This window comes from Pholcus phalangioides, unplaced genomic scaffold (assembly GCF_987345545.1).
Source record: "Pholcus phalangioides strain wild (caught in Gottingen) unplaced genomic scaffold, Ppha-v1.0 ptg000007l_1, whole genome shotgun sequence".
NCBI lineage: Eukaryota > Metazoa > Arthropoda > Arachnida > Araneae > Pholcidae > Pholcus > Pholcus phalangioides.
In genome coordinates, this window is record NW_028301600.1 from 60,993,436 (window position 1) to 61,007,900 (window position 14,465).

Sequence of the window (14,465 nt, forward strand, 5' to 3'; positions counted from 1 at the left end):
AAAGCGCGCTTCGTGTATAGATTTTTATTAGGGATGGGAATCGATTAAAATTTTTAACTGCTTAATCAAAAAATTTTAGTCGATTAATCGACCAATTAATCCAATTTTAATCGAATATTTTTCGTAACTATATAATATTAACTGATGCTATAAAAATATTTTTTATTCATTTCATACAGCTATTCGTTAATTTTAAACAAATATAAGGATAAATTAAGGAATCTAGTGTGTGCCAAAGCATGAACGAATTTAAGATGCTGAACGTCATTTGTCAAATCTTGGAGTTTCTTCACTTGGATCTTGTCATTTAAATCAATTATTTTAGGTTAATCACTGATTTCGAAACTACTTCCAATCTTCATACTGTTGCTTGTTTTCCTGGATATTCTTGTCGGATAGTAATTTTTGGGATAGGAGGTGTGATGCGCTTTCCAAATACAAAGTCCGCAATAGGCAAACTGCCCAACGAAGTGGCTGAAAAAAAAAAATGTCTGCAAAAATATGGATGTCAAAAATATATACAGAATACACGAAAACTTGTTTTCACGGTGGAGAAAATAAATTTTGGTCTTTTCTGAAACGCTCATCAAACTCAGTTTGAAACTGAAATTTCTTTATCACCAATTTTTATTAAATCGACATGTGTTCCCCAATGACAAAAAATATGATTAATATATATTCATATATTCATATATTTTAAACATGGTTACTCATCTAAAGTGTTATGTCTGGCTCACTGACTGAAATGGGACTTTGTAGGCGTAACGGGCTTCTTATAAATGCGCTCTTGTTCGCTCCGTACGAGGTGGGATTTCCAATTGGAAATTCTGAATTTTAGCTAAGGGAAATTAGAGTTTGATGTGAGGTGAAAAAAAGTGTATGAGTGTAAGTATGTGTGGGAAAAATGTTATGTATAAGAACATAATTTAAACATCAAAAATTGGTTTCGTCAAATAAATCACGCCAAATTACAAACTTTTTCTGAATACTTTGATCGAATTTTTATCGGATTGATTGAGTCGATTAACTTAACTAAAACTTTTAACTGCGATTTATCGATAAATTGGACAAGCCCTAATTTTTATTAATGAGATATACAGAGTAGGTTCTCAATAATTCCTGTCTCGAAACTTCGATGAAATTAAATATTTTTAATTTCATCTTTACTGGGAATGCCAAAAACAAGGAAAACCCTTTTCCTAGTTTATGGGCATCTGAAACGATATCTCCCCCCCCCCCCCATTGATAAGTCCTCTATAGACCTACCTCTCTAGTAGACCTCTCAGACCGCCTCCCCACGTCCTGTCTCACTTATACAGGGGGGAAGGGGTCGACCAAACTGTTTTGCGTCCACTCAGCGCGTCACAAGCGTTATCCTTGAGGGATTTGCTTGACTCCCGTACATAATGCGGATACACATGCTCTTCGAATGGGACGGGAGGAGAGCAAGCATCTTGCCATTGACTAATCAACATACCTGGAATTTACAGAAACCATGATGGAGAAGACGAGAGCTCAATACTCGGTACTTCGCACCGTTTCCACCGTGGCTCGAGTCTCCTGAGACGAACCAGCTTATATCCCCTAGGGGGGTCAGAGCGGGGTTCACGGTTGTTCTGGGAGTACTTTGCAGCAACTAGAAACGGCAATCTATACCACTCTTTTAATGCTTTACTTAAACTAGTAATTAATACATAAACTTAAAACACAAGCTAAAAATGTAGTGTGTTCTATATTTATGTGAAAAATAATCGCCGTGCTTGCATAGCAAAGTTCACTACGGCAGTGTCTTCAGGTGGTGTTCAGATTCCCTGTGTATACTCTCGAAGGGCAATCCAATCAGAGGTGTGCGCAGGATTGACTTTTGGAGGGGGCACAAAAGACTTAGGGCGGTCGGTGCAAGGAATTTCTTAAAGAGAAATTTCGAGTTCTTAAGCCGGGTTTTCCTAGGAATAGGTTTGTTGCGCAGCGTGAACCGAATTAGACTATTTCGCGCCGACAGAAACACGTTACATAATCACGCTACGCGTTTGTGTTTTCCTAGCGAAGCGCATCAGATTAGGGCGGCTATATAAAGTATATGGCTTTGGCATCAGCTACTCTGTCGTCTGCATGCTCCGGTTTGAAGGGAAGGAAAAAAAACACACACGAGAGTGAAGAGAATATCGGCAAAACCGCGGCGCACGACGCATTTGACTCCTCCAGAAGCAGTCGGCTAATCACGCCCGACGCAAAGCGCTGTCGTCAGGCGTATTGCGCTCTGTAGGAAAACAGTCATGCTGCTTTTTTTACTGGTGAGTAAACGGCGTGTCGCGCTGGGCGAATCACGTTGCGCGCGGCACAGGAAACCTGCTCCTAGGAAAACCCGGCTTTAGCATTAAAATGAACAGAAATTGATTATAATAACATATGAAGGTATTTTCTTCCGATGTTTTAATTTTTTTTAATTTTATTTGCATGAAAGATAAATTTTGATCGTCGGGACGGGGTGGAAGATAAGTCTCTTGCCCTCTCACGCTTACGTCTCTGATCCCAATATATATATAAGGGTCCGCAGGTCCTTTATAGTAAAATTTGTAGTGCAAAAAAACTGATGTCGGGCTTTCTCGGATCTGGAGCTACACTATCAACCTCCTTTAACCACAGTCTATGAGTCTTGGCAGTTAGTGAAGAATAAAGCCGTTGAATTAAAGACAAAACATGTAGGAGTAGGACAACCCCCCCAGAAAGTCGTTTTCTATTACTTTTCGGATAATCCGAGGTGTCTCGGTTCCATTCACCTCGAATTATCGAGACTCCACTCTACGGTAGATGACAACTGTGAAACTGTGACAGCTATGAAATGTTACGATTATACGTGCGAAGAATCCTTACAAGCAACGCCAATATTACGTGATTAAATAATGAAAGAAATATACGATATAACGATAAATAACTACAACAATATTTTTTCATACCGTAAACCGGGGTAACTTTAGGGCCACAGAACTATGTGTGTGTGTTTTTTCCCTATTTATTTTATAAATAAATTTAAATAATCGGGCATGGGGTAAGCGCACAAGTTGAGGGTTGTAGCAAAATTTTTCCCCAGAAATTATGTCAACACTCACAGTACGGTACAGATACCATTTTCAAAAATGTGCAATTCTTGTCCTAAAGTTACCCCAGTTTACGGTATCTTGTTTGGAATTACTTAAATTTCTATAGGTTAACTACGTTTGCGATGAATCTCTCTATATATAACGCTATTTTTTGAAGAGATTTAGAAGCTGCTACAACTCTATTTTTAATAATTCGCTCTCAAAATCATCTTTAATATATTCTTAAATTTCTCATCAGTTTCTGTCTTTTGAGGGTGTTTAATCACGTGATGTTGAACCAGGGTCACAATTCGTGGGGGGGGGAAGAGCACGTGGGTCCAGTGCCCCAGACCAGACGGGGGCGCAAACTTCACTCTTTGACCTCTCCTTCAACATTAGAGAGGGGGGGGGGGGCAAAATGCGTGCTTACCTCAGCTGATCCAGTTGCCGCGAGCGCGGTAGCCCAGGTCGATAAGATACTCGCCTAAAGTACCAAAGGATGTTTAGAGGTGTCGCGAGTTCGATGCCCGGTTCGTCCTTGTCAGAAAACTTTCCTGACACAGGGGTACAACAAAAATGGCGACATGACCGCAGAAAATTGCTACCGCAGGGAGTCCCCCATCGAGGAGTTAGCGCACCAACCTCTCGATGAGTATAAAAAACGAGCCTGTTGTTCGGAATCGGCAATAAATTGTAGGCCCCGGTCTAATTAGCCCTGGTGTGCAGAAAATGACCGTGGTGAGACAAAAATGATCAAATGATCTAGTTTCCGCTGTGTTGCACTATCTACTCTCCGAAACTATTAATGAAGTTGCCGTGAAGGACTTCTGTGTAGTACACAACAAAGTTGTGCGGGAAACTACAAACAACGACAGGTTGAAACAAAAAACTGAATTTTATTCATCGACTGATCAGTTAGAATTTATTGCTGCAAATTAATACATGCAAATGCTTTTTATCATGGGAATAACAACGCCAATTCCGAAGAGATGCTAAAAAGAGCACACATTTGGCAGCGATTGATGGTAATGCTACCTCTCAATATATTGATAACCCCTCTACAACGATTTTTTTTTTATCTGTAGACTATCGTTATATCGACGTTTCACAGTATTAGTTTTTTCATGATAATTGCTCTTATTTTGGGTTATATTTGACATCCATTATTTTTATGGGCCTTTTTTTTCAGACACTTCATTGGACATTTTGCGTGTTGTGGTCTTATTATTATTTATATTTGTATTAGGGCTGGTCTTTTTGATTTTGTCGGTTAATGGATGAATTGTTGATCGCAGTGAAAAATTTTAGTTGAGTCAATCAACTGGAGCTATCTGATTAAAATTTTTATTAAAAGTGTGAATAAACTTAATTTGTTTAAAAAAAACAACCACATTTGATTTCTTACAAATTATGTTCCTATACATAATATTTTTGGCAAGAGACCATCTTTAAAAATATGTGAATCAATATTTTGATGAAATTTTTCGCGTAATCGATTCAACGGAAACTGATGATTTCAGTTTCAAAATGTCAAAATGGGCATTGTTCTTGAATAATCTTTTTTATTAGAACTATTTTTAAAAGTTAATTACCATGCCATTTGTAAAAAAAGCCTCTTTTCCGTTCAATTTGTGATATTAATTAAGTAAGAGATAACTTTCAGTGGTAACTTGTTGGTTTCTTTCTTATCGCATTAGGAATGGAAAGCTTTTCAGTAATTTTTGATCGATTTCCCGTAGACTTCAGCCATAACTCTTGTAGCGGGTGTCTCTAAGAGCTTTGCTTTGACATTACTTGCCTATACCACGCGACTCTTGTACTTTTACTTCGTTCTCTGCCATGAATTTGTTTCGTATTTCTCTTTTGAAGCTGTACTTTTATATAACCTTTTCAGACGTGGTACGCACGAATGAGAAGGCAGATTTTTTTTTTGCTGTTGATGTCCTTTTTAAATTAAACTCAGGGAGTTCAGCCCTGACTACGACGATAAAACACCCACAGTTCTTGAAGTCCTTGCGGTAAAAAAATTAACGGTATGAAGATCGAAAAATAGTTTCGAAATCAGTGTCTAATCCAAAATGAATGATTTTCTAAAAAAAACGACAAGGCGTAGTGAAGAAATTCCAGGAGCTGACAAGAAAATCTCCAGCATTACTTCTCATGGGTAAGTGAAATGGATAAAATGTAGTTTTATAGCATTTTTATGGAAGTAATGAAGAAAAAGTTACCTGATGTGTTTATTATACTACTACTAACCCATACATGCACCTCGTTCATATTTCTCTGCGGAACTTCTACCGAACTGGTCCATGTTGGTACGTGCATGTATGATTTGTGAACCTATGTAAAGTTTGTTTCTGTGCAATGCTTGTTACGTGTAGTGCCGCCATGTGCCTCCAATTTTACTAACTTTGAGTGAAGTGTAATGATTGAATAATTGTATCGTTTTAGGCCTGTTGCTCTCTGTGGCGAGACTTTTGAACGTGGAGATGGGCTCTCATTCGCTCCCCAAAATCGGTAACCAACTCCAGATAAGTTTGTTATAAAGTTAATAGCATTAATAATTATAAAGTTAATAGCATTAATAGTTATATAGTTAAGCATTAATAGTTATATAGTTAAGCATTTGAAAATATTCGATTGAAAGTCTATTAAAATTTTTTGATCAGTAAGTTAAAAATTTTAATTGATTTTGGCCCTAACAAAAAACACGTCAAAATTTGTGCTACAAACGAACATCTCAAGTATGAGAAAGATTTAAACGTATGTACTTATTTCATGCGGATTAGATTATTATTTTTAATTTATACCTTAAATTAAAACCTGAATTACAGGGTGGTTAATAAATAAACTGGCACTACTCGGACGTGTGTAGCACCCATTCTGATGGAGGTATTTTGATGAAACTTGGTATATAGAATATATGAACCATTCGAAAAAAATTTTCAATGAAAATAACCACCAGGTGAAAAGTGGCGCATTTATCAAAGTTATCTATTTTCCATGGGTCAGATAACATATATACCAAGTTTCAATGAAATACGCCCACCACAACGGGTTCTATATAGGTCGGAGTAGTGTAAGTATAATTAAACTGACACTACTCAGCTTAATCATGCTGACACTACTCAGCTTAATCATGCTGACACTACTCAGCTTAATCATGCTGACACTACTCAGCTTAATCATGCTGACACTACTCAGCTTAAATTCATCTGTTCCATTTAGTCTACAGCCTATTCATTAGATAGCTATAATATTTTAGCTCCAATAAAATATAAGGCCGGCATTACGCTATAAAAGTTTTCGAAAGTTCTTTTATAAAACTTGAAAAATGCAACCAATAAGCGCATCAGTCATATTGGAGCGAATGTAACCAATAGGCTTATTTTATAGGTTAATTTTTTTCAAGTTTTGTCAAATATCTTTTATCAAACTTTTACAGTGTATAAAAGTTTTGTAAAAGTGTGTTTATAAAACTTGAAAAATACAACCAATAAAATGATCGGTTTCATTTGCTCGAATGTAATCGATCAGCTTGTTGGTTGTATTTTTCAAGTTTTATGAAAGCACTTTTAAAAAACTTTTACAGTGTAATCGCGGCCTCACTGAAAGAATTAGAATGAAATTGAAGAAAAAAAATAGTTGCATAATTCACAACTTTTAGTGGGAGTATCTTCTTGAAAAGTTAGCGCACATGATTCTTTCCACAACCACAGTACTACTTCTTTTGATCAGTTCGATTGTACTTCCATTTAAAGGGAATCTTCAGAAGAACCGCATAAATTGTCATTTCTTTGCTAATGAATATGAGTTTTCGAAAAAGTCACTTGCAGGTGAAACTCTTTTACAAAAAAGTGATTCTACAGTATACGAATACCTTTATGGAGCTTATATGATTGTCTTTGGAGTTTAATTGGTTTTAATTTTCTCTGGTTTTTTAATAGCTTTTTCATATATCTTTTGTATCTATCTATACGTTTACATTGAAAAAAAAATTATTTTCTTCTACTGAATGGTGCTTTCGTGACATTACAGATATATACGGAGAGATGAGATTTTTTTAAATTTGTTACAAGAAAATCCAATGAGAGTAATCTTTTTTGAAAAAAAAAGGACTTTAGTTGTCGTTTTTTAAAATCGCGTCAAAATCAGTCGTAAGTCATTTATATAGTATTTACTTTTTGGTTTTAAGTTTAAGAAACATGAAAAATATAGTATAATATTAAATACAAAATAATAAATAAATAAAACAAAAAAGTACGTATCAATTTTCTGTTGATGGCGGAAAGAATTTTGAAAAATGTAATTTGAGAGATGAAATTTAACGTTTCGGAAAAGTTTCCTTCAAGAAATTAAAAATACGAAATTTGAATCGCTAATTATTTTTATTCTAAATTTGATATCGAAAATAATTGATTTAGTTCAGTGGAAAAAAATTAATATTTTAAAAGCATTCGCGAGATCATTAAATTTAAATTCTAATTAGGAGAAAGAAGAGTTTGATCGTGGCCTTCACGTTTTCTTAGTTTGTTTTCTTATAAAAAATACTTCTAGTATTGAAAATACTTTTTCTGATGTTGAAGGTAGTTACATTTTCGTAATTTTCGGTCATAGACCTTGGATTCGTTTTTTATTTTTTGCCAATTAGTGATAGTTTCAGACTCTTAGCTTACGTACATGACAGCTTCTCTTCGTTTGCTTCTTCATTTGTTCAATAAATAATTGAAATAATGATAGTACAAAGTGAAGTCTTGGAAACAGAAGTTCTGCCAAAGTGAACAACAGCAATTTTTCAAATTATGTATTTTTATTCGTGAATAGATAAATTAACTTCTATTTAGAGTACTTGGGGAGTACTTAAAACCATTTCTCTAGTCTGTCACACATCCATCTGCACAGAATACACTTTTCTTTAATTGACAACGGAGGTTCAAGCTGTACTGAAGGGGCTCTTAACTATGGGCCACGACCCAAACTTAGGCCACAAGGGCTTCCTAGATGAGTGGTACAAATCCACTAACAGTCCTGTTATAAATACACTTATTGCGTCACTGGTTTCACTAATTTCGAATAGCAAACAGTCCAATGGGTCGCGAAGCTGATCTTGAGGTGGATTTCGAATCATGGATGATAAAGGTCAAGAACTCCTGTTATACTGCATCAGTAAATATTTTACGACTACTGAAATTTATTCTGCCAGTAAGATTTTGCACTAGAAAATCAAAACTGAAGGTTTCGTTTACAAACGTCATTGTGATTCTAACATTATATGGAAAGAATAAATTCGAATCTAGTCGCAGAAAAATTGGATACGCTTCATGTGCAAAATTGACGCACTAAGCAATTTTATTTGTTCTTCTGGATATTTTAAAAAAGAGGAATTTTAAAAAATGCCAATCTATATTTTAGAAACATCCAATTTTGATATTTTTCATTTTGTGAAATGTCTTTGATATTACATTTTTCTATATAACATTTTCTATTTATTCTAGAACTAAAATCCTTTTCTTTTCGAATGTTTATTTGCCTCGGACTAAATTTTTCTTCCTTTTTCCTCTCAGTATTGTATACACTGATCTAGATTGCACATGTCTTTGTAGGATTTTCTCCATTTCTTGCAGGAATTGTCTAGAGAAGTAAAACTTTTCGACCGCGTTCACGTCGTTTATTTTTAAAGACAATTTTTCCGTTTTTCCTTTTGTTTTGATCCATATTTTTCGACATGACATATTCAAGTACTTCTTTTGACATTCACAAACTCACCTTCTTTTTCATTTTTTCGGGGAGCTTTTTGTTTGTTGTCTTTTTGTAGCGTCAAAGGAATTTCATTTTTAAGCTGTAAACACACACGCACACCACACTATTCCTTTTCCACCGTTTTTCTTTATACTAAAAGAATCAGTTCTTTCCATCGCTAAATTTAACGTGGAATTCGGCATTTTTTGAAGCACTTTTTTGAAGAAAATAAGATAAACATTATCTTTTCTCTGTAATATTTAACTTACACACATTATTTTGAGCCTTATTTAACATTCACACTTTTATTTAATTAGTACGCAATTACAGAATTAGAGAAAAGCATGTGAAATAATGAAATGCTACACTTGTACAGTTTACGGTTATAAACGAACACCTATGTCATACGTCTTCCTTTAATGGGTCGGAACCAGTGTGCATCAGCTAGTTCTGGACAGCCGGACAGCGGACTTGGAAGTGGATGCGATTCATCGGCCGCCCTCTCAGTGGTATTAACGAAAAATCGCGCCTGCTTTGAAGCCTCTTATTTAAGCAATAATTAGCCCAGATATTTTGTAAAGCTGATCTCACAATGGAACTCTTTTCCCTTTACCCCAGTAATTCTCAAACTTCTGACACCCGCGGTTCTCTTGTTTCAGTCAACGTTCATCCGTGGCTGCTCAAAACACTTTAACAAAGAATGCTATTTTAAAGCATTAAGCAGGCACATCTCAATATCAAAAGCTCACCGCGACGCCCCTAGGAGCTACGACGCACAGTTTGAGTACTATTGCTTACTTTGCACCTGCTGAAAATTGGGAGAAAGTCTACTTTATTAAAAAAAAAAGATGATACAATGAAACCTCGCTACAACGATACTCGATATAACGATAAATCCCTCTACAACGATATTTTTTCAAATCTTGTTTGGGATTGCGTATAGTCGAATGTTAAACTCCTCTCAATACAACGATATCCTCTACTATCATAAATCCCTCTATAACGATATTTTAAAGAGATTTTTCAAAAACCGCTGCACGATATTTTTTTATATTTTGCTCAAATTCGTTTTGAATTTTATTTTAACTTCGTCACTTATTTTCGTTCTTCTGACGACGTCTAATAACATCGGTAATTTGTACCACAGGATCACCGAAAGCGCTAAGGAAGTTATTGCTATCAATACTTTCTGTGCATGACACAAAGGTGCAATACAATAAACAACATTACAGGGGCAATGCATCTGACTGATTTTTATTAGTCAGTGAACTTTTTGCGGCGAATAAATGTATAAAAACACATTTTCTAGTGGTACTAACAAACCCGATTTAGAAAATATCCCAATAGTAGCATAAATTTGATCATTTTTGTCGCACCACTGCCATTTTCTGCACCCAAGGCTTGATTAGACCGAGACCTACAATTTATTGCCGATTCGGAACGTCAGGTTTGTTTTTTATACTGATCGAGCGGTTGGTGCGCTAACCCCTCAATGGGGAACTCCCTGCGGTAGCAATTTTTTCTGCGGTCATGCCGCCATTTTTGTTGTACCCCTGTGTCAGGAAAGTTTTCTGACAAGGACTAACCGGGTATCGAACTCGTGACACCTCTACACATCCTTTGGTACTTTAGGCTAGTATCTTATCGACCTGGGCTACGGCGCGCACCCAGCTTAAATTTGACAGCACGTGATAATAATGCTGCCTATTGATACGACGGTAATACCTTTACAACGATATTTTTTTCCTTGGTCAGCAGAATATCGTTATATCGAAGTTTCACTGCATTTCACAGAGGGTTTAGTGATTTATACCATGTCGCGGAAAGCGTTAAGATTACTTAAACTTTGGCCGAACTATTTTTCTACCTACTTATATCTCTTTGGTGAGAAAGAGCGGCGGGCCATGTTCTGATCAGGAAGAGAAGAGGTCGCACCACAATTAATGCTTGCTCCGGCTCACCGAATACATTCATTCAGCTTCAAATATGTGATACGTTTATTCCTCATATAAACGCTGCAAAGGAATAAAAGTTAATGTAATTGAAGAACAATGGTAAAAATAATATAACCAGTGTTTTCCGTCTTTCCAGCAATCCATTGTTGCTGCTAAAGTACAAGAAGTGTATTTACATGCACTAATTTGCCCCTTATAAACAATGGACATAAAGTACATATAAAATTTATAAGAATGGACATAAAATAATAAAAAGTTGGCCTATCAATGCACACTGCAGCTGTAACGGATCGATATCAAAATTTGCTCACGTATTGTTTCAATTACCCTCTAAGCACATTAATGAGATATCTCATATTCTTAAAAGTCTCCTATTCTAGCATTAACAAGCCGAAATATTTTTTAAACTTCATTTCTGAATGAAAAACTTTTTCCCATATCTCTTACTTTGCACCAGCTGAAAGTTGGAAGAAAGCCGAATTTCTTACAAAAGAAATTACATTTTACATGGGGTTCGGTGATTTCCGTGGAAAGGATTGAAAGATGCCAAAGAATTTTCGATTTAAAAAATAATAATAACGGCTCACCTCGTACAGGCCTGTTCGTGTGTGATCATGGTGTAACTTGACACACATCCATACCTTCGTTCTAAAATTTTATTATTCTTTTTTTGAAACATTACTGCTAATGGTCCTCAGAAATGTTCTGTGACTACGGCTAAGTTTCGTGACATGGTCCAAAACTGACTGGTTCTTCAGCTGTAAAAGACAATGTTTCTCGATTACACCTCTTATATGCAGAATAGTGGATCTCTTCATGCTCGACAATTCAACAATTCGCCAATAATAAAGTCATTTTTATTAGCGTATTTCTCACTCCTTGGCCCCAAATTAGCTACACTTTAATGGATCTTATTTTTTGTTGTGAACGTGTTGCATCATGGAAGAATTGCAGCATTAATTGAACTAAAATGCGCAATTGATCCCATTCCGCCTGTTGAGCTTACAACTCATCGTTCCCAAATGACACAAATTTTACGTCTGACACTGGTATGTGAAGTGTGTGTGTGTGTGTGTTTTTCAATTATATTTTCGTTTTCGGCGTATTTTTGTTTTCTGAAGTAGAAGCACCCACTACAGAGTGATTCTGAACTAATTATTTTATTGAGTGCATCCTTTATTAAGTGCAACTACCTGCATATTTCATTGTTATATTTAATTAATATCATTCAAAATTTTAATCCTCGGGAACGCGTGATCTGGACAGGCTGACAGTGAAACTTACACTTCGATACAAATGGGTGTATTCAAAAGTTATACTTATTTTATTTTTCCAAATAACTTAGAACATGAAAGCGCAGTCTCTCGGGGGGTCACGCATTCCAACCTCAAATTGCATTCACACAATGTCGTATTACGCATCTTATGCTATGTTTCTGCTGCACGTTCAGAGTAATTAAGGCATGGAGAAGTTTTCCGAATTATTTTTCCATCCTCATAAAATTATTCAAATGTACATAATTTAAATTTTCAAAATAAAGTGCGAGTTAGGGGCTGATTTCTCCTTTTTTTCTTTTTTTTAAATAAAAACCAAGAATGAGTCTGCCAGGGGCGTTTTTGAAGGTCAAATAAGAAGTCACTGATATTTTTTAAAAATTAAAGTTCGTTAACCTTTTGAAGGGCCATTTTTATATCGGTAATGGTATATTAAAATATTTTTGGGATTGAGATTGATTTAAGAAAATTAATTAATTTAGTGTATTAGATAAAATTAATTTTGAAAAATTGATTAATTAATTAACTATTTTTATAATTATTTAGATTAACTATTTTTCTTTGCTCCTATTTCTGAAGTTATTAATACGTAGTAGCTCTAATGCTCTAATGAGAGGTGGTAAAATAGCTTACCATGGACATTTAAAAATTGATGAATTTGGTTGTAACTATAGGCTACTTCCCATGGTCTTAGAAAGGGTAAAATTTAAGAACTAAGTTAATTGTAGTCTTAATTCTCATTCATAATTTATTTTTCTTGTTGCTTTCCATAGCATTTTCACATAGTAAATGGTTAATCGTATTGCAATAAATACAAATAATTGGTCAGATGAACAAAAACGATATAAGATGAACGTAGATTTATTACGTTCTCGCGTTTACATTCATTACATTCTTCTTAGAATAAAACTGTTTTCGTGCAAGTTTCTTGCAATTCTATCACATATTCAATATGGATTAATGTCCAGTTTGTAATTTAATGGTTTTTTTCTAATGTTTTCTTTTTGTTAGTGGCTGAAAAAAGTTGGTAAAGACGAGATCAATGAAGACTTTCGGGATTTCATCCAAGTAGGAGATGAGTACTTTCGGGTAATAAAAACTTCCGATGTCATGAGTAGGCCAGATGGTTCCTATTTGAACAAGATGGTCATTCGTGTACCCACTCTCAAAGATTCTGGAAAATATATCTGTCTGGGAGCCAACACAAATGGTTACAGCTACCGAAGTGCTTATCTAAACGTTTTGCCAAGTAAGTATACATACCCGTTTCACTGAATTTGAACAGCCTGTACCTGTGAAAATATAGAATGCTTATGCTGAAGCAAACTTGATCGACGCAGGAACATGCTGAAAAATACAACACCCGTATAAATTATTAAATTTATCCAGTAATGCATTGAATTCTCGAGTCGTAATGTTTTGGATGGTTTCCGGGAGTCATCGTAATTCACTTGATTCAATTTATTCGCAAAATTACAATTTAATTTCATAAAATGAAATGTACTCTCGAATATACTAAATTGATGAGCAAGACGAAGATGTTTTCTCTCTGCCTTATCTTCAGTACGATCTGTTTTAAGAAATTTCTGTGCCGTCATTCAATTTAGACAGCATCCGGATTCTTGGAAACGTTCTATATAAAGTTTCTTGTCCTTTTGTTCAGGATGCGTTCTTTTTTGTAAGCCCAACAACATTTCTTATTTGATCAATTTATTCGATCAATATGTTGCTCAAAATTGTTCAGATAACATGATTTCTGTGAATAAACTGCATGAAAGAGAAATAAACGGAACCTTGTTCCAAGTATTCGTACGTGGTTTACATCCAGAGATTGTTCCTTTTATTATTATTTCTTCTTTTCAAGAAATTGTTTGAACATCTCGATGTGCACATATGAAACGCGGTGTTTTTCTTTTGTTTCTTTTTTTTTAAAGAAATCGTAGAACTATTCGTGTATTCCAATCAATACGGCAAGGCCACCAATAGCTCCGATGAATTGCAACTCGCTCTGCTCGATATTTCTTTTCATTTATTGAAAGTTAAGAAAATTCTTCCACCATTCATATATTTCTATCCTGGAACTCTTCGAAACCCTCTTTTTCTTTTCCTTCCCAAAACCTTATCTCATAAGATGAAAGAAAATTGCTTCGAATATTAGTTCGAAAATCTCTCGGTTGATCGAACGTCCACCGTTCCTCCTCAATCTTACAACGTCTTGTTTACTTTGCCTCGAGAAATGCGTCTGTCTCATTTATAAAACTTTCAATGTAAAGATAAATTTATTGTTTCGATAGCTGTCGAAGCCCGTCTTAGAGCTTGTCTTCAATTCATTTAATTAGACTGGCTTTTGTAATTGTTGTTCATGATAGCAATCATGAATCTCCACTAACATTTTTTTACTTGGGATCTTTTCAGTA

At 35.2% G+C, this 14,465-nt stretch overlaps 1 protein-coding gene across 2 annotated transcripts in view; it reads left to right on the forward strand.

Annotated features, from left to right (window-relative positions):
- The window catches only part of LOC149085583 (fibroblast growth factor receptor-like 1), a 49,024-nt gene that overhangs the window by 32,377 nt on the left and 2,182 nt on the right, over positions 1-14,465 (forward strand). For both annotated transcript variants that reach the window (XM_089233712.1, XM_089233713.1), the window contains exon 7: positions 13,060-13,297. In XM_089233712.1, the coding sequence (XP_089089838.1) occupies positions 13,060-13,297 (238 nt within the window). The remainder of the gene's footprint in view (positions 1-13,059; positions 13,298-14,465) is intronic.